The 23,435-nt window shown below is 43.5% G+C and overlaps 2 protein-coding genes across 6 annotated transcripts in view; one reads left to right on the forward strand and one right to left on the reverse strand.

Moving 5' to 3' along the window:
• sgsh (N-sulfoglucosamine sulfohydrolase (sulfamidase)) overlaps positions 1 to 13,773 on the reverse strand; it is a 36,494-nt gene extending 22,721 nt beyond the window's left edge. The window contains exons 1-5 of one of the 2 annotated variants that reach the window (XM_061988070.2): positions 13,633 to 13,753; positions 13,515 to 13,549; positions 5,100 to 5,260; positions 2,878 to 2,983; positions 2,426 to 2,796 (exon numbers count right to left, since the gene is read on the reverse strand). In XM_061988070.2, coding sequence (XP_061844054.2) covers positions 2,426 to 2,796; positions 2,878 to 2,971 — 465 coding nt within the window. In that variant the 5' untranslated portion in view covers positions 2,972 to 2,983; positions 5,100 to 5,260; positions 13,515 to 13,549; positions 13,633 to 13,753. Of the gene's footprint in view, positions 1 to 2,425; positions 2,797 to 2,877; positions 2,984 to 5,099; positions 5,261 to 13,514 lie in introns of both variants that reach the window. The other variant, XM_061988069.2, reaches the window with a different exon arrangement.
• Positions 13,774 to 13,817: 44 nt separating this feature from the next.
• slc26a11 (solute carrier family 26 member 11) overlaps positions 13,818 to 23,435 on the forward strand; it is a 63,542-nt gene continuing 53,924 nt past the window's right edge. For all 4 annotated transcript variants that reach the window (XM_061988071.2, XM_061988075.2, XM_072916432.1 and 1 more), the window contains exons 1-2: positions 13,818 to 13,930; positions 14,473 to 14,571. The gene's annotated coding sequence lies outside the window, so the exon portion shown is untranslated. The remainder of the gene's footprint in view (positions 13,931 to 14,472; positions 14,572 to 23,435) is intronic.

The raw sequence follows: 23,435 nt of genomic DNA on the forward strand, positions 1-23,435 counted from the left end.
GGGAAAGTGTTTGTCAATCAGATTGAGGAATTTGTGTCCAATGTTAGTTGGGACGTTTTTGCTGTATGGGGGGTTGTACCAGATGATGTCGTTTCGTTTTCTGTTCTTTTTTGGCTGGTTTCCTGGCTTCTACAGAATGGACATACCAGAACATCACACCTTACTGGACAGAAGCATCACCAAATCATACAAAAAAGCGCAACCCAACACCTTACAGAACATCCACCTGGAAAATAAAAGGATCGCGGCTGAACTGGACATTGAGGACAGGGTGGACGCCACAGCCAACAAGGAAGCCTTCATCACATTGAAGGACCACAAACCCAACTTCGCAAATAACCCAACATGCCGACTAATAAACCCAACTAAATCTGAAATAGGAAAAATCAGCAAAATAATCCTGGACAGAGTCAACACAAAAATCAAGGACAAAACACCACTCAACCAATGGAGAAATACAGCAGCAGTAATCAAATGGTTCAACAACATCCAAGACAAACAACAGCACAACTTTATCTCCTTTACCCTTCCATCACGAAAGACCTACTGACTCAAGCACTAGACTTCGCCTCAGACTACGACTCAATCACAGGCAACGAAAGAAACATCATCATCCACGCAAAAAACTCCATTCTCATCCACAACAGTACACCATGGCAAAAAAAGAACAATGCAACATTTGACGTCACTATGGGAAGTTTTGACGGAGCAGAAACGTGTGAACTCGTTGGAAGTTTCCTCCTCTCCCAGCTCTCTAGCCTCAATCTGAACCTTGGTATTTACCATGATGACGGACTGGCAGTGTGTCGCGCCTCGCCAAGGAGCAGCGAGAATACCAAGAAGGGCATATGCCAAATTTTCAAAGAGAACGGCCTACGGATCACGATTGAAGCCAACAAGCAAACCGTCAACTTCCTTGACGTCACTTTCAACCTGAGAAATAACAGCTACCAACCATTCACGAAACCCAACACAACACTCCAATACGTGCACCATGACAGCAACCACCCACCCACCACCACGAAAAGAATACCTACCGGAATCAATAAAAGGCTATCGATGCTGTCATCTAGCAAAGCTGAATTTGACCAAGCAACCCCCCCATACCAAAAAGCCCTTGATGAAAGCGGATACAATTTCACCCTCACCTATGAACCCACGCCAGGAAACCAGCCAAAAAAGAACAGAAAACGAAACGACATCATCTGGTACAACCCCCCATACAGCAAAAACGTCTCAACTAACATTGGACACAAATTCCTCAATCTGATTGACAAACACTTTCCCAAAGACAACACCCTAAGGAAAGTATTCAACAAGAACAACATTAAATTGAGCTACAGCTGTATGAACAATATACGACAAATCATCTCAAACCACAACAAAACAATTGCAAATGAGCCGTCGGTCCCAAGACAGAGCGACTCCAAAACCAACAAAGGCTGTAACTGTCGAAAGAAACCTGATTGCCCTCTCAACGGGGGGTGCTTACAAACATCAGTTGTCTACCAATCTAAGGTAATACGCAAGGACATTAACACATCCGACACATATGTAGGATTAACCGAGGGAGAATTCAAAACCAGATGGAACAATCACAAGGCTTCTTTCAGGAACCAAAACCTGCGGAATACCACAGAACTCAGCAAACACATTTGGGACCTCAAAGACAATAATGTTGAATATTCAATAACATGGCAAATTCTTGCATCCAGCACACCTTACAATAGTGGTAATAAAAGATGCAACCTATGCTTGAAAGAGAAACTGTTTATTATTTACCGTCCAGACCTGTCATTCCTCAACAAGCGCAGCGAAATTGTAACAGCATGCCGCCACAGACGGAAACACCTCCTAGGTAACACATGAGCCAATCACCACGCCCCTACGCCAGCCTGTACCCACCCACTCTGTGCCCTATATAAACCATGGTATGTGAATGCTCCCATTAAAATCTCCTGATGATTGAGGGAACCCCCCTCATGAAACAGGCCTGTAGAGATGAAATAGTCTTGTGATTTTTTTTCCCACACATACATATATTGCGCTCTACTACGGTATCGAGCACTATTTTTTGGATAACCTTATTAAGACATATATATATATATATATATATATATATATATATATATATATCCATCCATCCATTTTCTACCGCTTATTCCCTATGGGGTCGCGGGGGGCGCTGGAGCCTATCTCAGCTACAATCGGGCGGAAGGCGGGGTACACCCTGGACAAGTCGCCACCTCATCGCAGGGCCAACACAGATAGACAGACAACATTCACACTCACACCCACACACTAGGGCCAATTTAGTGTTGCCAATCAACTTATCCCCAGGTGCATGTCTTTGGAGGTGGGAGGAAGCCGGAGTACCCGGATACATATATATATAAACATTGGTTTTGTGTGTTTAGTCACTGACCTTGACTTGTTGTGGTGTGTAATATTGTGGAGTCCAGTCAGGAATGTTTCCCATGCCCTTGTCTCCATTACCAAACTTCTCACAGAAGGCTCCATACTGAGGCTGTGAGTGCCCACAGCGGTGCGTGTCATGAAAGGCAACATAGAGAAAAAAAGGCCTCTCTTCGTCTTTTTGACCATTAGTTCCGTTTTCCTCTTCTTTCTGCTTCCTCTCAAAGACTTCCTCTTTATGGGTCTGGAAAAACTTTCGGACCAGAAGTTTGATGCGGGTGATGTTCCTCCCCACCTGGAGGACAGAGTTGTTCTCCTCCGTGTAGGCAAAGTCAAAAGGATACACAGAGCCAGGACCAACATGTTTTTTACCAATTATACCTGGCAGCAAAAGGACAGAAATATGACTTTAGGAAATGGTTCAAAGTTGTGTATAAAATAAAAAATAAAAACATAACTGACCTGTGTGTATGTTCGCTTGTCTGAGCAGTAGAGGCAGACTTTGAACTCCATCAAAGGAGTTAAAATGATGGACGCCTTGGTGAAGGCCATACATGCCATTTTGGTGCTAGAAAAACACACACAAACATTATACATTAAATATTATATTTGTACACATAATTATTATTGTCAGAACATAAAAGATTGCATTTACACACAAACATTACTGCCAATACATTAAATAATATATTTATAGATAAAAGCATTACTGAAGAAAATAATATATGCTAATGCTAATTACTAATACCACAGATGTGTTTTTAAATATACGTATACAATTTGTTTTAGCTTTTAAAACACACATAAACATTACTATCAATACATAACCATTACTGTCAATACATAAAACAATATTTTACACACATAAACATTCCTGTTAATACATAAGACTATAAGTAAACATTATTGCTTATACATAAAGTATATCTACACATAAACATTACTGTCAATACATAGTGTTATATTCTACAGATAAACATTACTGTCATTACATAACACATTTTTACACACACACACATCACTGTCAATACATAAAGTATTATATTCACACAAACATTACTGTTAATACATAAAACACACTTACACACAATCATTACTGTCAATACATAAAGTATTACATTCACACATAAAAATCACTGTCAATTCTCAAAATAAATCCTTAAACTATATTTACACAAGTAAACAGTAGTAAAAGTAGCTAAAGTTTTGTTTATGTAAAAAAAAAAATAATAATTTCAAAACTCTTTTTAAAATAATACCTATAACGTGCACAAATTTAACTGATCTATTTTCTATAGCACTTATCCTCATTAGTGCCACATGTAAGCTACAGCCTATCCCAATTGACTCCAAGCAAGAGGTGGGTTACAGCCTAGACCGAAGATCAACCAATCACAAGGCACATTAACGAAAACAACCATTCATACTCACATTGACATATTTTTAAAGACAATTTACAGTGTCCTGTATGGAAATTATTTTATGTCTTTATTACAAAAGCCTTTTTTTTGCCACTGAGTTTATGTAATGGAATTTTTGGCGTTTGCATTTTGTGAACTTAATTTTTTTACATCAATTTATGCTGACAATTTAATTGAGACAATTTCAGTGTTAAGAAATACAGTGTATACAAATTTGGCGTAAAAAATTATGCGCAAAAAAATTCAGTGTTGAAAAATGTGCTGCTTCAAAATGCAAGACTCACTTCCGGTAAATTACTGTCTGTGACGTCACACCTGGTGGTCAGGTGCTAGTGTATGTGACGTCACACCTAGTGGTCAGGTGCTAGTGTGTGTGACGTCACACCTGGTGGTCAGGTGCTACTGTGTGTGACGTAACACCTGGGGGTCAGGTGCTAGTGTGTGTGACGTCACACCTGGTGGTTAGGTGCTACGGTGTGTGACGTCACACCTGATGGTCAGGTGCTAGTGTGTGTGACGTCACACCTGGTGGTCAGGTGCTAGTGTGTGTGACGTCACACCTGGTGGTCAGGTGCTACTGTGTGTGACGTCACACCTGGTGGTCTGGTGCTACTGTGTGTGACGTCACACCTGGTGGTTGTGTGTGACGTTACACCTGGTGGTCAGAAGTGTTTATTATGTTGTATTATGCCAAAGTAGCCCAGTTAACTGCTTTTTTTTAATTGTTTTGCAAGACCCGTGTCACGTGTCTTCAAACTTGAAACCTCATTGGCTGGTTCTGGGACAGGATCGATTGCTTCAGCCTTAATTTACCAGGAGTGAGTATTGCTTTTGAAGCAGCACTGAATTTTTATACACTGAATGTTTGTACACTGAATTTTTATTAACTAAATTTTTTTACAATGAATTTCTTGACAGACTTTTTATAGACTGAATTTTAAAACACTGTCTTTTTTTTCAATGAAATTGTCAACATAATTTGATGTAAAAATATTCTGTTTACAAAATTCAAACGCAAAAAATTCAGTTACATAAACTCAGTGTCAAAAAAAAGTTTCTGTAATAAGACACAAATTAACCTCCATACTCCTGTAACATAGTGTATTAAGAATGCACTTCTCTCACAATCTCTAAATCAGAGTTAATTCGGAAAGATTATTCGAGCTGTGACACAATCTTATTGGAACACGAACTGTTCCAACACTATATAATTGTTTTATTATTATTATATTAATCCATATGTTGGACGCACGTGTGTATTACCTGTGGCAGACCAGTGAGGATAGTAGAGCGACTGGGAGAACAGCTGCTGACAGATGTGAAAGCGTTGTTGAACACCAGGCTTCGCTGGGCCAGAGAACGCAGGTGAGGCGTTCGAACCACTGAGTTGTTGTACACCTCCGTCTCAAAACCAGCATCATCAGCTGGAAAAGAGCAAACACAAAGTGTGGCAGTGTAGCATAACTGGAGGTGTGGCATAAACCCGCTTCACAACACACCTCATACACACCTGTTTTTTCAGAGAAAAAGACAGAGGAAATTATATGTGATGCCCGTATTTTTCAGACTATAAGGCGCACTTAAAAGCCTTTCATTTTCACAAAACTCGACAGTGCGCCTAATGTTTGGAATAATTTTGGTTGTGCTTACCGACCTCGAAGCTATTTTATTTGGTACATGGTGAAATGATAAGTGTGACCAGTAGATGGCCGTAACACATAAGAGATACGTGTAGACAGCAATATGACTCAAGTAAACAACACCAACATTTTATATGTTCCATTGAAAATATAGAACATTACACATGGCGCTCAAAAATCTATCAAAATGTTTAAGTACAACTTTGGTAAGATATGAAGCTGCACCGCTTGATGGATTGTACTATGCTTCAACATACGAGTATTATTATGGTGTGTGTATAAGGTAAGACATATTATCTGGCGTTTTGTTTCAAAATACTATGCAAAAGCCACTTTTCTTACCTTCTGGTACCTGCCGATCTGTATTTGGGAAGTCCTGAAAATTTGCGCGCCTCCGCCCTTGTAGTCCATGACCACTCTGTAGTCGATAAGCTTATTTTTCTCTATCTTTGTCATGTCTGTGTTGATCATGTTTTTGTTTGGCCATGTGCTGTTTGGTTTTGGACTCTTTTTAGTTCCTGCTTTTCACTCCCTTGTCTTGCTTCCATGGTTACCTATTAGTTTCACCTGTTCCACATTTGGACTCATTGTGCACTCTTGTTTGTCACCATAGCAACCCATTAGTTTTCACCTGCCCTCACGACTCACGCACCTGTCTTTAATCGTGTCACTATTATTTAAACCGATTGTTGCCAGGAAGTCTCCCTGGTGACATCATAACCCTGATACACTCTTTATCGTCACTCTGCATAATGCCATGTTCACAGTCCCATGCCAAGTAAGTTTTTGTTTCATTGTTCACAGTTTCTGTCTTTGTGCAAGTTTTGTTTTCATTAGCCAAGTTTTTTACCTCCGCCATTGTGCACACCTTTTGTTTGCTTCTTTTTTTTGTAGTTATAGTGTTAAAATAAATCATGTACTCTCCTTCATGCCACGTATGGTCCAAATCATTTGCACCTCGGGAGAACAAACCACGCCATAGTCCAAGTCCTGACAGATGTCGCCAGCTAGAAAGTTCTCCCGCAAACGTTTTGGATGAGGCTTCTTGGGCGGTCCTGCGCGCGATGGAAGAGGAAACTCTGCATTACTCCTCCGTGGAGTTCAGAGACTCCAATTGGTCCCAGGACTGCGGTGACGCAGCGCAGTCCCGGAAGCGCCGCTCCCGACAAAGAACGTCAGGGAGGGCTTCCGCAAGCAGAGAGGAGGCGTCGTCCCCGGAAGCTCCTCCCCCTCCGGGCGGAAATGGAAGACGCCAGCCTGGCAGCTCCAAGAGGACTCCACAGACCACAATTTTTTTTTCCAAATTCTTTTTCTTTTGATCACCCGCCTCCAAACAAAGACTCTAAAAACATGATAAGACATTATCAAGACATGTTTTTGAAAATCAGATCCTGTCAAGCCAAGCCACCCAAATTCCATTCCCCGCCCCCCAGTACTCAAGCCGCGCCCATGTCACAACATTTTTTTTTCTCACCCACAAAGCCCCAGGTAGAAGAAAAAATACTTTTTGGACAATTTAAAGGGGAGGATTCTGCCCCCCTCCTGACCACCCTCCACCCACCCAAAGAAACGGTTCCAGACCGCGGGGAGCGCGTCTGGTATCCGCTCCTTGAGGGGGGGGCTAGGGTTGGGAACTTTTCAGGTGGGGTGGCTCAGCATCACTATGCTAAGCCGCAACCTCCGGTTCGGCCAACACCACCGGTCTTTCGGCCTGCCAAGCCGCAACCCCCAGCTAGGCCACCTGCACCAAAGCTAGCACCAGTAGCAGCACCACGGCTAGCTGCTCCACGGCTAGCACCTGTCGCTGCTCCACGGCTAGCACCTGTCGCTGCTCCACGGCTAGCACCTGTCGCTGCACCACGGCTAGCACCTGTCGCTGCACCACGGCTAGCACCTGTCGCTGCACCACGGCTAGCACCTGTCGCTGCACCACGGCTAGTACCTGTCGCCGCACCAAGGCTAACACCAGCTCCACCACGCCAACACCCACCACGCCAAGCTCCAGTACCTGCACCACGATGCCAAGTGCCGCCAGTAGCAGCTCTACGCCAAGCTCCAGTGCTGCCAGTAGCAGCTCCACGCCAAGCTCCAGCGCTGCCAGTAGCAGCTCCACGCCGCCAAGCGCCGCCCGTAGCAGCTCCACGCAGCCAAGTGCCGCCCGTAGCAGCTCCACGCAGCTAAGTGCCGCCAAGCCAAAACCAAGCGCCGCCAAGCCAAAACCAAGTGCCGCCAAGCCAAGACCAAGCGCCGCCATGCCAAGACCAAGCACCGCCATGCCAAGACCAAGCACCGCCATGCCAAGACCAAGCACCGCCATGCCAAGACCAAGTACCGCCATGCCATGACCCAGACCCACGCCAAGACCAAGACCCACGCCAAGACCAAGACCCGCCACGCCAAGCTTCGCCGCCTGACGCACCACGCCGAGCTTCGCTGCCTGCTTCATCTGCAGCTTCCACGCCTGCCACGATGACGACACGCCTGCCTCCTCGTCGGCCACGGATATGGCCGCTACCTGGTCGCCCGCCACGCCAAGTGCACCCACCTCCCAGTCGGCCACGAATGTGGCCATTCCCTGGGTGCCCGCCTCGACTGCTGCAGCGGCGTTCCACTCGCCGCCGCCACTTGACTTTGCCTCGGTGGATTCGGGGACACTTGGTCCGGCGATCCACCGCCATGTCCCCCTCCCGCCCTCCCATGACTCTTGTTAATTTTTTTGTTTTTGGACATATGGGATCTGTCCGTAAGGGGGGGTTCTGTCATGTCTGTGTTGATCATGTTTTTGTTTGGCCATGTGCTGTTTGGTTTTGGACTCTTTTTAGTTCCTGCTTTTCACTCCCTTGTCTTGTTTCCATGGTTACCCATTAGTTTCACTTGTTCCACGTTTGGACTCATTGTGCACTCTTGTTTGTCACCATAGCAACCCATTAGTTTTCAGCTGCCCTCACGACTCACGCACCTGTCTTTAATTGTGTCACTATTATTTAAACCGATTGTTGCCAGGAAGTCTCCCTGGCGACATCATACCCCTGATACACTCTTTATCGTCACTCTGCATAATGCCATGTTCACAGTCCCATGCCAAGTAAGTTTTTGTTTCATTGTTCACAGTTTCTGTCTTTGTGCAAGTTTTGTTTTCATTAGCCAAGTTTTTTACCTCCGCCATTGTGCGCGCCTTTTGTTTGCTTCTTTTTTTTGTAGTTATAGTGTTAAAATAAATCATGTACTCCCCTTCATGCCACGTATGGTCCAAATCATTTGCACCTCGGGAGAACAAACCACGCCATAGTCCAAGTCCTGACAATCTTCTTGTTATGGGACATTCATCCTCCGCTGTTGCCATTTCTAATATAAGGTAGTATAAAGTTCTTACTTATATCTGTCAGTGAACTCGTCATGAAAGCGCTAAAACATACCGGTGTAGTGGGTTTACATTATTCACCCAAGGAACTTTAGTTATTAGAGAGTTCCGGTCGGACGTTTTTTTACAGGATATTTTCCGGCGTTGTTGTTGCACTAGTGAGCCACGTATGAGAAGATGCCGCGCCGTTATTGATAAAGTCTGAATGTCATTAATACAGTTAGCTCCATCTTTTGACACTTCTTCCACTCCCGTCTTTGCACGCTACACCGCTACAACAAAGATGACGGGGAGAAGACGCTGTCAAAGGTGAGCTACGTAAATAAGACCGCCCACAAAACGGCGCATCCTGAAGCGACTGTCAGAAAGCGACTTGATGATGATCTGTAAAACATAATCCATGCAACTTTTTGACCAAAGAACCACCATTACATGTTATGTAGACCACAAGGAAATGTTTTTAATTCAGAAAAAAAAAATAATATGACCCCTTTAATGTGCCCTATAATCCGGTGCGCCTTCTGTATGAAAATAGACCTGACTAGACCCGCTCATCGGCAGTGCGCCTTATAAACCGGTGTGGCATATGGTCCAGAAAATATGATATATTTAGCGAGTAGGGGTACATATTAAAAGTGCAAGAGAGGTGTATCTTGCGCCATGGGCCATTCGTACACAAGCGGTCACAAAAGTATTCGCCACGCATGTAAGACCAAAGATCCGCCACCACATGCTCAGGGAGTGTGCATTACCACAGCATGCAGAAGCGCGCAACCCAAACTTTCTTCCATCCATCCATTTTCTACCGACATTTATCACTTCTATAAGTGCTAAGAAAACACAGCTTAGAGACCCTTTTCTGTCATTTGGCAACACTTTGAACATCATTGATTTACTTATTTCACCAGGGAGGCAAAGCGTGGCCTGGGGGCTATTTGCTAAATGCACCTTTTTATGGCAATTTGTAGAAATGATATAATCCAACACATCTACAAAAATAAAGCAAAAAGACATACGGTACATGTTGATACCAGGGTTGTATGGTATACTGGTACTAATAAAGTACCGCGACACTAATTAATTATAAGGGCTGTTTGCAACATTTACACAGATGCCTAGAGGGAGCCTACTTTTTAATGTATTTTACACGGTATATCCCGCCCTCTCATGGCTTTTCGTACGTAACGTACGTAACACACGCACGCACAATCAAATGTTGTTAGGTATTAACAGCAATTTGGAAAACTGTTGACTGTTGTTGTTATTTATGATCACATGCACCTGGGGATAGGTTGATTGGCAACACTAAATAGACCCTAGTGCAGTGGTTCTCAAATGGGGGTACGCGTACCCCTGGGGGTACTTGAAGGTATGCCAAGGGGCACGTGAGATTTTTTTTTAAATATTCTAAAAATAGCAACAATTCAAAAATCCTTTATAAATACATTTATTGAATAATACTTCAACAAAATATGAATGTAAGTTCATAAACTGAACATCAAATCAAGTAGGCTATTCCATTCATTACAATGCAACAATGCAATATTCAGTGTCGACAGCTAGATTTTTTTGTGGACATGTTCCATAAATATTGATGTTAAAGATTTCTTTTTTTGTGAAGAAATGTTTAGAATTAAGTTCATGAGTCCAGATGGATCTATATTATAATCCCCAAAGAGGGCACTTTAAGTTGATGATTACTTCTATGTGTAATAATCTTTATTTATAATTGAATCACTTGTTTATTTTTCAACAAGTTTTTTAGTTATTTTTATATCTTTTTTTCCCAAATAGTTCAAGAAAGACCACTACAAATGAGCAATATTTTGCACTGTTATACAATTTAATAAATCAGAAACTGATGAGACATAGTGCTGTATTTTACTTCTTTATCTCTTTTTTTCAACCAAAAATGCTTTGCTCTGATTAGGGGGTACTTGAATTAAAAAAATGTTCACAGGGGGTACATCACTGAAAAAAGGTTGAGAACCACTGCCTTAGTGTGTGAATGTGAGTGTGAATGTTGTCTGTGATGAGATGGTGACTTGTCCAGGGTGTAACCCGCCTTCCGCCCAAATGCAGCCAGCAACCCCCGCGACCCCAAAAGGGACAAGCGGTAGGAAATAGATGGATTTATAAGCACAGTATTGTTTGTTTTCATATATTATATATATATATATTATTTTCGGGTCTCCCTATGTCTAGCATTAAAAAAATTACAGTTGGTACAAAATGCGGCTGCTAGACTTTTGACAAGAACAAGAAAGTTTGATCATATTACGCCTATACTGGCTCACCTGCACTGGCTTCCTGTGCACTTAAGATGTGACTTTAAGGTTTTACTACTTACGTATAAAATACTACACGGTCTAGCTCCGTCCTATCTTGTCGATTGCATTGTACCATATGTCCCGGCAAGAAATCTGCGTTCAAAGAACTCCGGCTTATTAGTGATTCCCAGAGCCCAAAAAAAGTCTGCGGGCTATAGAGCGTTTTCTATTCGGGCTCCAGTACTATGGAATGCCCTCCCGGTAACAATTAGAGATGCTACCTCAGTAGAAGCATTTAAGTCCCATCTTAAAACTCATTTGTATACTCTAGCCTTTAAATGGCCCCCCTGTTAGACCAGTTGATCTGCCGTTTCTTTTCTTTTCTCCTCTGCTCCCCTTTTCCTTGAGGGGTGGGGGGGGCACAGGTCCGGTGGCCATGGATGAAGTGCTGGCTGTCCAGAGTCGGGACCCGGGGTGGACCGCTCGCCTGTGCATCGGCTGGGAACATCTCTACGTTGCTGACCCGTCTCCGCTCGGGATGGTGTCCTGCTGGCCCCACTATGGACTGGACTCTTACTATTATGTTGGATCCACTATGGACTGGACTCTCACAATATTATGTCAGACCCACTCGACATCCATTGCTTTCGGTCTCCCCTAGAGGGGGGGGGGGTTACCCACATATGCGGTCCTCTCCAAGGTTTCTCATAGTCATTCACATCGACGTCCCACTGGGGTGAGTTTTTCCTTGCCCGTATGTGGGCTTTGTACCGAGGATGTCATTGTGGCTTGTGCAGCCCTTTGAGACACTTGTGATTTAGGGCTATATAAATAAAGATTGATTGATTGATTGATTGATTGTGAGATTATAGAACACTGCTGTTATTTTTTTCAATGTATAATTAGTAGAGATGCGCGGATAGGCAATTTATCTCATCCGCAACCGCGTCAGAAAGTCGTCATCCATCCGCCATCCACCCGATGTAACGTTTGATCTGAACTGCATCCGCCCGCCATCCGCCCGTTGTTATATATCTAATATTAATAAAAAAAAAAAAAAAAGGGTGAAAACTACGCGAATTGCACCTTGTGCAGACAAGATTTTTCGATCGGACACGGAGGAATTAGCGATGTAAAAGACCACGTTGGGACAAAAAAACACAAGTCTAATGCCGTTGCTAGCGATACAAGTGGAATACTTTCAACGTTTTTCGTCGCCCAAACAGATTCTTTGGATGTGATAAATGCCGAAGTTTTATTTACGGAGGCAATAATTGAGCATGGACTTCCAATCGCACTGGCTGATCACATGGGACAGTTAATAATGTAATGCAACCTTTAAAAATCATTACGCGGTGATCGCGATCCCAAAAATAAACTTTTCTTGCATGATAATGTCCAGAAAATTTCGCTTTATATTACTATAGAGTCCTTTTAACGAATGAGTTTGATGGTTTATCACAAACCTTAAATGAAATTCCATGGCCACCGTCCTGCTCTCTATATCAACCAGGGTGAGCCCCACCCCTTTCGTGAGCGCACTGAGCGCGGAGTGACCCCTTTTACGCGCCCCCGGCAACAGGGGTGGCAAGCAGGTAAGCTGCGCGGGCGGAGCGCGCGGAGTGACCCATGTTACGAGCCCCCGGCCACGGGGGTGGCGGGCAGGTAAACTGCTTACCTGCTGCGCGTGACGCCGGCCGCGGCGAAAGCGGACGAGGCGGGGTGTCGGTGCGGTGGGCGCGGTAGTGACCCTGGACGTGCGTCGGGCCCTTCTCGCGGATCGCCTCAGCTACGGCTCCCGGTGGGGCCCTCTCGGGGGAAGGGGCCTCGGTCCCGGACCCCGGCGAGGCGTCCCTTCTCCGCTCCGTAAAAGTGTCCATCTCTTTTCTTTTTTTTTCTTCTGTTGTGGCATATGCAGCAGGTGCCTGCTCGTTTTTCGTATGTGGGTAACAACATTTAACTATGTATATATATTTCCCAATTGGTTTAACTGCCACCCGCAAAAAAAAAAAAAAAAAAAAAAAAAATCTAATTAATCCGCCCGACCCGACCCGCGAGCCGATAAAATCTTATTTTTTTTTAATTTCATCCGCCCGATCCGCGGATAATCCGCGGACTCCGCGGTTGTGTCCGCAAACCGCGCATCTCTAATAATTAGCTACCCCCTATCAGCTGATACTGCAATTTAAATTATGTGCAAAAATATGTTGAAGCACAGTGATCTTTAATATTGAATTGATCATTAATGAGATATTTTATAAGATATGACACTCATTTGCGCTGTGAGCTATAGCACAAAGCTAAGATGTTTGGTTCAGATCATTTAGCATTTACTGACCTTTCCATTAGACTGCTTTTGGCATAGGCTACGGTGCAAGTAATATTCACAAAGTTTATTTTCACTCACCTATGATTAGAAGGACATTTCTTGTCTTTGACTGGCTGAAAGAAAAATAAAGTAGAAGGTAAAAAAGTAGCTTAAGTAGCATAGTAATGCTGATAATATCGGTCCGAGAAAACTTAACTTGCTTCAGCTTTTATTTAAAACTAACATCTATTAAAATAGAAATAGAAACTTTAACAAATAGGTTACATTGTTTCGTTTTACACATTCGCGCGAGGGAACTAACTTCTTGTTCCGACTTCCGTAAATAAAACGAGCCACGCCCGCATTTGATCACATGATAGTAGTCACGTGATGTGTCGCAACAGGAAGTGTGTGTAGAGTTGGAGGGAGGAGCACAAAGCGGGACATCAGGACATGGAAAATCTTTGATTTATGAAAGAATGTTGCAATTCCAAAAGAGGAACGCTTTCGATGTGGTAATATTTAAAACTTTTTTCATTATCTTTATATCACATTATGTTTTAGTGTCTTTACCTGTCCTTACTTTTCAGGTTTATTTTTTTAATAATTTCTCTTAATCACACGGCGTTTTTCTCACTTAATACTTATATTAACATTGTTTTGTGTGTGGTAATTTTTAAAACATATTTTCTATGATCTTTTCGTCACATTAGTATTGTTGTCTCTACTTTTCAGGTTTATTATTCCAGTTGGTCTTAGTAATAAGGCGTTTTTACTCGGTTAGTAATACTATTAGTTATTATTTGTGTTATAAGCATTCCTAACTGTTGCGTTAAACACATTCCTGCCAACGTGTTTGTAAAAGTCATATGATCATCATGCTCTTATAACCTATAAAGTGTCTATAAACACCTTTTAGTTTTCTTGCTCAGCTGTGTGTGCAAACCTTGAGCTCTATTGACGTTGTGTTGTTGTTTGAAAAACACACAGATCTGAGTGTTTATTATCATCAAACTAAATAATAATAAATGCATTTATCATGTATGCGTGTGTGCAGACAGGAACTCCCAACTTCACAAAAAAGGACATCAGTTCCCTCTCAACATGACTGACGTATAAACAAAAGCAGCAACTTCTCTCATCTTGTTGTGTACCGGTAAGTGGATTTGAATGATGATGTTTACATTACTGCAAAGTAGGGCTGTCAATGTTAATGCATTAACGAATGTGATTACCGTATTTTCCGCACTATTAGCCGCACCTAAAAACCACAAATTTTCTCAAAAGCTGACAGTGCGGCTTATGACCCGGTGCGCTTTATATATGGATTAATATTAAGATTAATTTTCATAAAGTTTAGGTCTCGCAACTACGGTAAACAGCCGCCATCTTTTTTCCCCGTAGAAGAGGAAGCGCTTCTTCTTCTACGGTAAGCAACCGCCAAGGTAAGCACCCGCCCCCATAGAAGAGGAAGCGCTTCTTCTTCTACTGTAAGCAACCACCCGCCCCCATAGAAGAAGAAGCGCGCGGATATTACGTTTCATTTCATTTGTGTGTTTACATCTGTAAAGACCACAAAATGGCTCCTATTAAGAGACACGCGTACAACGCAGAATTCAAACTCAAGGCAATAAGTCACGCAGTAGAACACGGAAATAGAGCAGCAGCAAGAGAAGTGAACATAAATGGTGCGTAGGTAGAGGAAGCAGGGGTGCGTTTTCCGGCACAACACCGGACGACATACGCCAACATCTTCCAGTGGATTGTAAATGCCTGGGCGAACATATCGGTCTCAACTGTGGTCCGAGCTTTCCAGAAGGCAGGATTCACGGAACTGCTGCACAACAGCGACATTGACTCTGATGACTTCGACGAGACGGAGCCGGCCATTTTGGATGCCGTATTCGCCCAACTTTTTAATTCAGACACTGAAGAAGAATTCGAGGGATTTATGGATGAGGAATAATTTCAGAAAGTGAGCTTTAAATGTTTATTTTGTGTGTTGTGTGACATTAACGTTCGAGCAACGTTGAGTTTTACTATTTTTGTGATTGCACATTTGCACATTACATTTTGGGGGTGAACAGAGTTGTTAGAACGCTGGTTTGTAATATATTATTAAAGTTTGACTGACCTATCTGACTGTTTTTTTGACATTCCCTTTAGCGCAACGTAGGCGCGGCTTATAACCCGGGGCGGCTTATAGGTGAACAAAGTTTTGAAATATGCCATTCATTGAAGGTGCGGCTAATAACCCGGGGCGGCTTATAGTGCGGAAAATACGGTAATAACATTTTTAAATTGTGTTATTATAAATGGATAAGTGTTAATCACAGTGTTTGTTTTGACCACCAGAAGGTGCCGCGAATTACACAGACTGTCAGTGTGGTCCATGCACTGAATTAGTACGAGTTTTCAAATAGTTCGGCTCTAAATAAGCATCTTACAACCCATGGAAACACCTTAATCCGATTGTTTTGGTGTTTTTAAAAGTCGGACAAACACACCTGGATTATGCGAGTGAAAACCAGATCTCTCGATCGCCAGAGAAGACCCTTCGTATTGCGCATGCCCCAACCTCAACGCGCGGGATACAACCCGGTAGCAGATACCATTCAATAAAAACACAATTGTAATGAAGAGGAGACTGTTGCTTCACAAATTTAAAAAGACATACACATTTGTATGTACATCGATTGGAGAGAAAAAAACCCAACAGAGATTTATTTAAGAAGGCAGCTAAGGAAATGTAGAATGCCGGCTTATATACTGTACGTATGAAAGGAAAGAGAATGAAGCAGATATATTAAAGGTGAAAAATAAAAGGTACACAAACCTCTTTATGATGCATTTGTACGCTCCAAACTGATTAGATAGTCCAGAATGGCGAGATAGTCCAGTACAATAGCCAGCTTCATCTGGAACAGTACAGATGCACAAACTGTCTTTTTCTTTCGGATTTAAAACTTCTTCCATCAATCCACAGAGCCTTTTGAATGATCTCCGAGACAGTCGAAAGTTTTGTTTCCATAATTCCCTGTCCAAAAATTCCTTTGAAAAAACTCTCTGCCGCCAGTCTTTCTTTGCTTCGGAACTGTATCCGCATCAATACATTTTTGGTAGTAGCATCATGTCCGTAGCGATGGACCGGTAGCTCGCGATCGACGTAATGGGCACCCCTGGTTTATTTCTACATGTAAATTCCCAAACAAAATGAAAAAATCGAAAGATGTACCGATTCACAAAACTGGCGACAAAATCAATGTACAAACTACAGACCTGTTTCCCTACTGCCATAGATTTCCAAAATCATGGAAAAACTATTCAATAACAGATACACAAATTCATCAACAAAAGTGGAACGCTTGCGGAGAACCAATATGGGTTCCGAGCAAATATCTCAACATTGATGGCATTAATCAAAATAACATGAAATTACCAATGCAATAAATGATAAACAATGTTCAGCCGCAGTATTTATGGATCTAACAAAAGCATTTGACACAATTCATCATAATATTTTAATAAACAAATTAGAACGATATGGCATCAGAAGATTGGTATTGAACCGGGTTATAAGCTATTTAACAAACATAAAACAATACGTGAAGATAGATAAAAATACGTGAACACAGCTAGATATATAATGTGGTGTACCCCAGGGATCGATACTGGGACCAAAATTGTTTAATCTTTGTATAAACGATATTTGTAAAGTTACAAAAAGTTAGTATTATTTGCAAACGACACGACTACATTTTGTTAATGAGAAAACACACAGAAGCTAATACAAATAATAACAGAAGAAATAAACAAATAAAAGAGATGGTTTGACAAAAACAGACTATTTTTGAATCTCAGTAAAACGAAAAATAATTCTGTTTGGTAACAGTAGAAGAGAAAGTCAAACACAAATACAAATAGACGGACTATAGCAGTGGTTCTTAACCTTGTTGGAGGTACCGAACCCCACCAGTTTCATATGCACATTCACTGAACCCTTCTTTAGTGAAAAATAAAATGTTTTATTTTATTTTTTTCTAATTCAAGACAAAGTTATATGTTTTTTTTACTAGTGCACAAAATGAACCGTGCAAGAACATCACCTTGTTCTAAGAACAAAACCAACACAGTGCATGATCTCACAACAAATTACACACTTGCAAATCAGATGGAAAATTAGAGGGAACATTGTTTGGGGGTATCCATAATACTTAGACTTAGACTTCTTTTTTATTGTCATTCAAATTTTAACTTTACAGTACAGATACGCCGATAGGGAGATTCTTTTATTTACACGATTGTTTGATTGATTGATCCATCCATCCATCCATCTTCTTCCGCTTATCCGAGGTCGGGTCGCGGGGGCAGCAGCCTCAGCAGGGAAGCCCAGACTTCCCTCTCCCCAGCCACTTCGTCCAGCTCTTCCTGTGGGACCCCGAGACGTTCCCAGGCCAGCAGGGAGACATAGTCTTCCCAACGTGTCCTGGGTCTTCCCCGCGGCCTCCTACCGGTCGGACGTGCCCTAAACACCTCCCTAGGGAGGCGTTCGGGTGGCATCCTGACCAGATGCCCGAACCACCTCATCTGGCTCCTCTCGATGTGGAGGAGCAGCGGCTTTACTTTGAGGCCCTCCCGGATGGCAGAGCTTCTCACCCTATCTCTAAGGGAGAGCCCCGCCACCCGGCGGAGGAAACTCATTTCGGCCGCTTGTACCCGTGATCTTGTCCTTTCGGTCATAACCCAAAGCTCATGACCATAGGTGAGGATGGGAACGTAGATCGACCGGTAAATTGAGAGCTTTGCCTTCCGGCTCAGCTCCTTCTTCACCACAACGGATCGATACAGCGTCCGCATTACTGAAGACGCCGCACCGATCCGCCTGTCGATCTCACGATCCACTCTTCCCTCACTCGTGAACAAGACTCCGAGGTACTTGAACTCCACTTGGGGCAAGATCTCCTCCCCAACCCGGAGATGGCACTCCACCCTTTTCCGGGCGAGAACCATGGACTCGGACTTGGAGGTGCTGATTCTCATCCCAGTCGCTTCACACTCAGCTGCGAACCGATCCAGTGAGAGCTGAAGATCCTGGCCAGATGAAGCCATCAGGACCACATCATCTGCAAAAAGCAGAGACCTAATCCTGCAGCCACGAAACCAGATCCCCTCAACGCCTTGACTGCGCCTAGAAATTCTGTCCATAAAAGTTATGAACAGAATCGGTGACAAAGGGCAGCCTTGGCGGAGTCCAACCCTCACTGGAAACGTGTCCGACTTACTACCGGCAATGCGGACCAAGCTCTGGCACTGATCATACAGGGAGCGGACTGCCACAATCAGACAGTCCGATACCCCGTACTCTCTGAGCACTCCCCACAGGACTTCCCGAGGGACACGGTCGAATGCCTTCTCCAAGTCCACAAAACACATGTAGACTGGTTGGGCAAACTCCGATGCACCCTCAAGGACCCTGCCGAGAGTATAGAGCTGGTCCACAGTTCCACGACCAGGACGAAAACCACACTGTTCCTCCTGAATCCGAGGTTCGACTATCCGGCGTAGCCTCCTCTCCAGTACACCTGAATAGACCTTACCGGGAAGGCTGAGGAGTGTGATCCCACGATAGTTAGAACACACCCTCCGGTTCCCCTTCTTAAAGAGAGGAACCACCACCCCGGTCTGCCAATCCAGTGGTACCGCCCCCGATGCTGCAGAGTCTTGTCAACCAAGACAGCCCCACAGCATCCAGAATCCAGAGCCTTAAGGAACTCCGGGCGGTTCTCATCCACCCCCGGGGCCTTGCCACCAAGGAGCTTTTTAACTACCTCAGCAACCTCAGCCCCAGAAATAGGAGAGCCCACCACAGACTCCCCAGGCACTGTTCCTCATAGGAAGACGTGTTGGTGGGATTGAGGAGGTCTTCGAAGTATTCCCTCCACCGATCCACAACATCCGCAGTCGAGGTCAGCAGAACACCATCCTCGCCATACACGGTGTTGATAGTGCACTGCTTCCCCTTCCTGAGGCGGCGGATGGTGGTCCAGAATTGCTTCGAAGCCGTACGGAAGTCGTTTTCCATGGCCTCACCGAACTCCTCCCATGTCCGAGTTTTTGCCTCTGCGACCGCTGAAGCCGCACACCACTTGGCCTGTCGGTACTTGTCCGCTGCCTCAGGAGTCCTATGAGCCAAAAGAACCCGATAGGACTCCTTCTTCAGCTTGACGGCATCCCTCACCGCCGGTGTCCACCAACGGGTTCTAGGATTACCGCCACGACAAGCACCAACTACCTTGCGGCCACAGCTCCAATCATCCGCCTCGACAATAGAGGCGCGGAACATGGTCCATTTGGACTCAATGTCCAGCACCTCCCTCGTGACATGTTCAAAATTCTTCCGGAGGTGGGAATTGAAACTCTCTCTGACAGGAGACTCTGCCAGACGTTCCCAGCAAACCCTCACAATGCGTTTGGGCCTGCCAGGTCTGTCCGGCATCCTCCCCCACCATCGCAGCCAACTCACCACCAGGTGGTGATCGGTAGAAAGCTCTGCCCCTCTCTTCACCCGAGAGTCCAAAACATGAGGCCGCAAATCCGATGACACAACTACAAAGTCGATCATGCAACTGCGGCCTAGGGTGTCCTGGTGCCAAGTGCACATATGGACACCCTTATGTTTGAACATGGTGTTCGTATGGACAATCTGTGACGGGCACAAAAGTCCAATAACAAAACACCGCTCGGGTTCAGATCCGGGCAGCCATTCTTCCCAATCACGCCTCTCCAGGTTTCACTGTCGCTGCCAACATGAGCATTGAAGTCCCCCAGTAGAACGAGGGAATCACCCGGGGGAGCACTCTAAAAGTACTCCCTCGAGGGAATCCAAAAAGGGTGGGTACTCTGAGCTTCGGTTTGGCGCGTAAGCGCAAACCACAGTCAGGACCCGTTCCCCCACCCGAAGGCGGAGGGAAGCTACCCTCTCGTCCACCGGGTTGAACTCCAACGTACAGGCTCTGAGCCGGGGGGAAACAAGAATTGCCACCCCAGCCCGTCGCCTCTCGCTGCCGGCAATGCCAGAGTGGAAGAGAGTCCATCCCCTCTCGAGAGAACTGGTTCCAGAGTCCTTGCTGTGCGTCGAAGTGAGTCCGACTATATCTAGCCGGAACTTCTCCACCTCGCGCACTAGCTCAGGCTCCTTCCCCCCCAGCAAGGTGACGTTCCACGTCCCAAGAGCTAGCTTCTGTAGCCGAGGATCGGACAGCCAAGTGCCCTGCCCTCGGCTGCCGCCCAGCTCACATCGCACCCGACCTCTATGACCCCTGCTATGGGTGGTGAGCCCATTGGAGGGGGGACCCACGTTGCCTCTTTGGGCTGTGTCCGGCCGGGCCCCATGGGGACAGGCCCGGCCACCAGGCGCTCGCCATCGTGCCCCACCTCCGGGCCTGACTCCAGAGGGGGGCCCCGGTGACCCGCGTCCGGGCAAGGGAAATCTGGGTTCCTTGTTTGTTTTCTTCATAAAGGTCTTCGAGCTGCTCTTTGTCTGATCCCTCACCTAGGACCAGTTTGCCTTGGGAGACCCTACCAGGGGGCATAAAGCCCCCGGACAACATAGCTCCTAGGATCATTGGGACACGCAAACTCCTCTACCACGTTAAGGTGGCAGCTCAGAGAGGAGTGATTGATTGAATGAAACTTTTATTAGTAGATTGCACAGTACAGTACATATTCCGTACAATTGACCACTAAATGGTAACACCCCAATAAGTTTTTCAACTTGTTTAATTAAGTCGGGGTCCACGTTAATCAATTCATGAGTCTGGTGTGTCTTGACCGCTGCGGCGGAGGCTCTGCCGAACCCCTGAGGCCGACTTACCGAACCTTAGGTTTCGATCGAACCCAGGTTAAGAACCACTGGACTATAGACATTGAAAGAGTAAAAGAAACCAAATTTTGGGGTGTAATAATAGATGAGAAAATGAACAGGAAATCTCATGTAAAACATATGCAACATAAGGCAGCAAAAAGTATTTCAATATTGAATAAAGCAAAATACGTTCTGGACCAAAAATCTCTTCATATTCCCTACTGCTCACTAGTGTTACCATATCTATGTTATTTTGCAGACATATGGGGAAATAACTACAAAAGTACACTTCATTCATTAACTGTGTTACAAAAAAGATCAGTTAGAATAATACGTAATGTTAAATATAGAGAACATACAAACTGTTTATTTATTAAATCAAAATATTGAAATGCAATGACTTGGTGCATTTGCAAACAGCTGAAATTATGTACAAAGCAAACTATAACCTGCTACCCAAGAATGTACAACAACTATTCTCAAAAAGAAGAAAACTATAACCTTGGAGAAAAATGCTAGTTTAAAACATGTGTATGCACGTACAGCACTTAAGACCTTTAGTATAGCAGTATGTGGAATTAAATTATGGAATGGTTTGAGCAAAGAAGTTAATATGATCCAGTTTAATTTCAAATTAAAAGTGCTTACAAAGTACAAGGAAGAAGAATTTTGAGAAATACCTTCAGTTTTTTTTGAAAAGGAGATATTCTTCATCTCAGTATGCTAATCATTACTGACTTAATTATATATTGCAAGCACTGCTGTACTAATCATTCACTGATGTTACAAAAAGAAGACAGTAAGTGAACATATGTAATAGTAATTGCTATGAAGGGAGAAAGGGGTGGGACTAAATAAGCTTTGCTTCTTCCTACTCCTTTTTGGACATGTTGTAAGGAGAAATGATATGAAATGATGTGATGTATCATATTGTAAATGTGTTCATGTTCAAAGTAAACTCAACTCAACAACTCAAGCCACTAGCGACAAATCTAGCGACTTTTTCCGGTGTTATCTGAGACCTATTTTTGTCCTGGAGACTCTGACATGCAGCAGTACAGTACTTTCTTAACTTTCTTGGTGCATTCCATAGTGTACATCTGCACATAGTTTGCTATATATAGTACAGGCCAAAAGTTTGGACACACCTTCTCATTTCAATGTGTTTTCTTTATTTTCAAAACTATTTACCTTGTAGATTGTCACTGAAGGCATCAAAACTATGACACCTGTGAAGTGAAAACTGTTTCAGGTGACTACCACTTGAAGGGAGGAAAAGAGTTAGAAAGAGGAAGGGGAAGGGAAAAAAAAGTGTATGCACAATTGTGCATTTGAGCAATCGTATGTGGTATGTATAGATGTGTATATGTACATACAGTATATATATATATATATATATATATATATATTAGTATGTATATATTGGTAAATGCATGTATTTACATGCTTAACAATGCATGTGATCAAGTACTATGATTTTGACAGAGACTCTAGAGTCCTTTCTTGTGTTTCTTTAGCTCAAGATCGATTACTTGTTTTTTGTTTGTTTTTCTTCTCAATTTGACATGTGCAAAGTGAATGTTGAAAGGGTAGGCATAATAAGCTTTTAGCTCCAGCCTATACCTTTTTGGTCAGGAAATGTAAACCAATACTTTTATGTATTTATCTGCTATGCACTTGAAGTGTACTGTTTACATGAACTGATGACCAAATAAAAACCATTGAATTGAAGCTCATCGAGAGAATGCCAAGAGTGTGCAGAGCAGTAATCAGAGCAAAGGGTGGCTATTTTGAAGAAACGAGAATATAAAACATGTTTTCAGTTATTTCCTCTTTTTTTGTTGAGTACAAAACTCCACGTGTTCATTCATAGTTTTGATGCCTTCAGTGACAATCTACAATGTAAATAGTCATGAAAGTAAAGAAAACGCATTGAATGAGAAGGTGTTCAAACTTTTGGCCTGTACTGTATATAATGTTCTTTTAATTCTTACTATATTTACTGTCACCAAGTTTTGAGCAAATCAACGACTTGTTTTATTGTTTTATTTTCTTAATAAAATTGTATTTATGCAAGCAAATAATAACCGGTGATTAATCATGATTAATCACAGTTCAAGAGTGTGATTAATCTGATTAAAAAAATGTATCACTTG

The sequence above is a fragment of the Nerophis lumbriciformis genome, linkage group LG27 (genome assembly GCF_033978685.3).
Source record: "Nerophis lumbriciformis linkage group LG27, RoL_Nlum_v2.1, whole genome shotgun sequence".
Lineage (NCBI taxonomy): Eukaryota > Metazoa > Chordata > Actinopteri > Syngnathiformes > Syngnathidae > Nerophis > Nerophis lumbriciformis.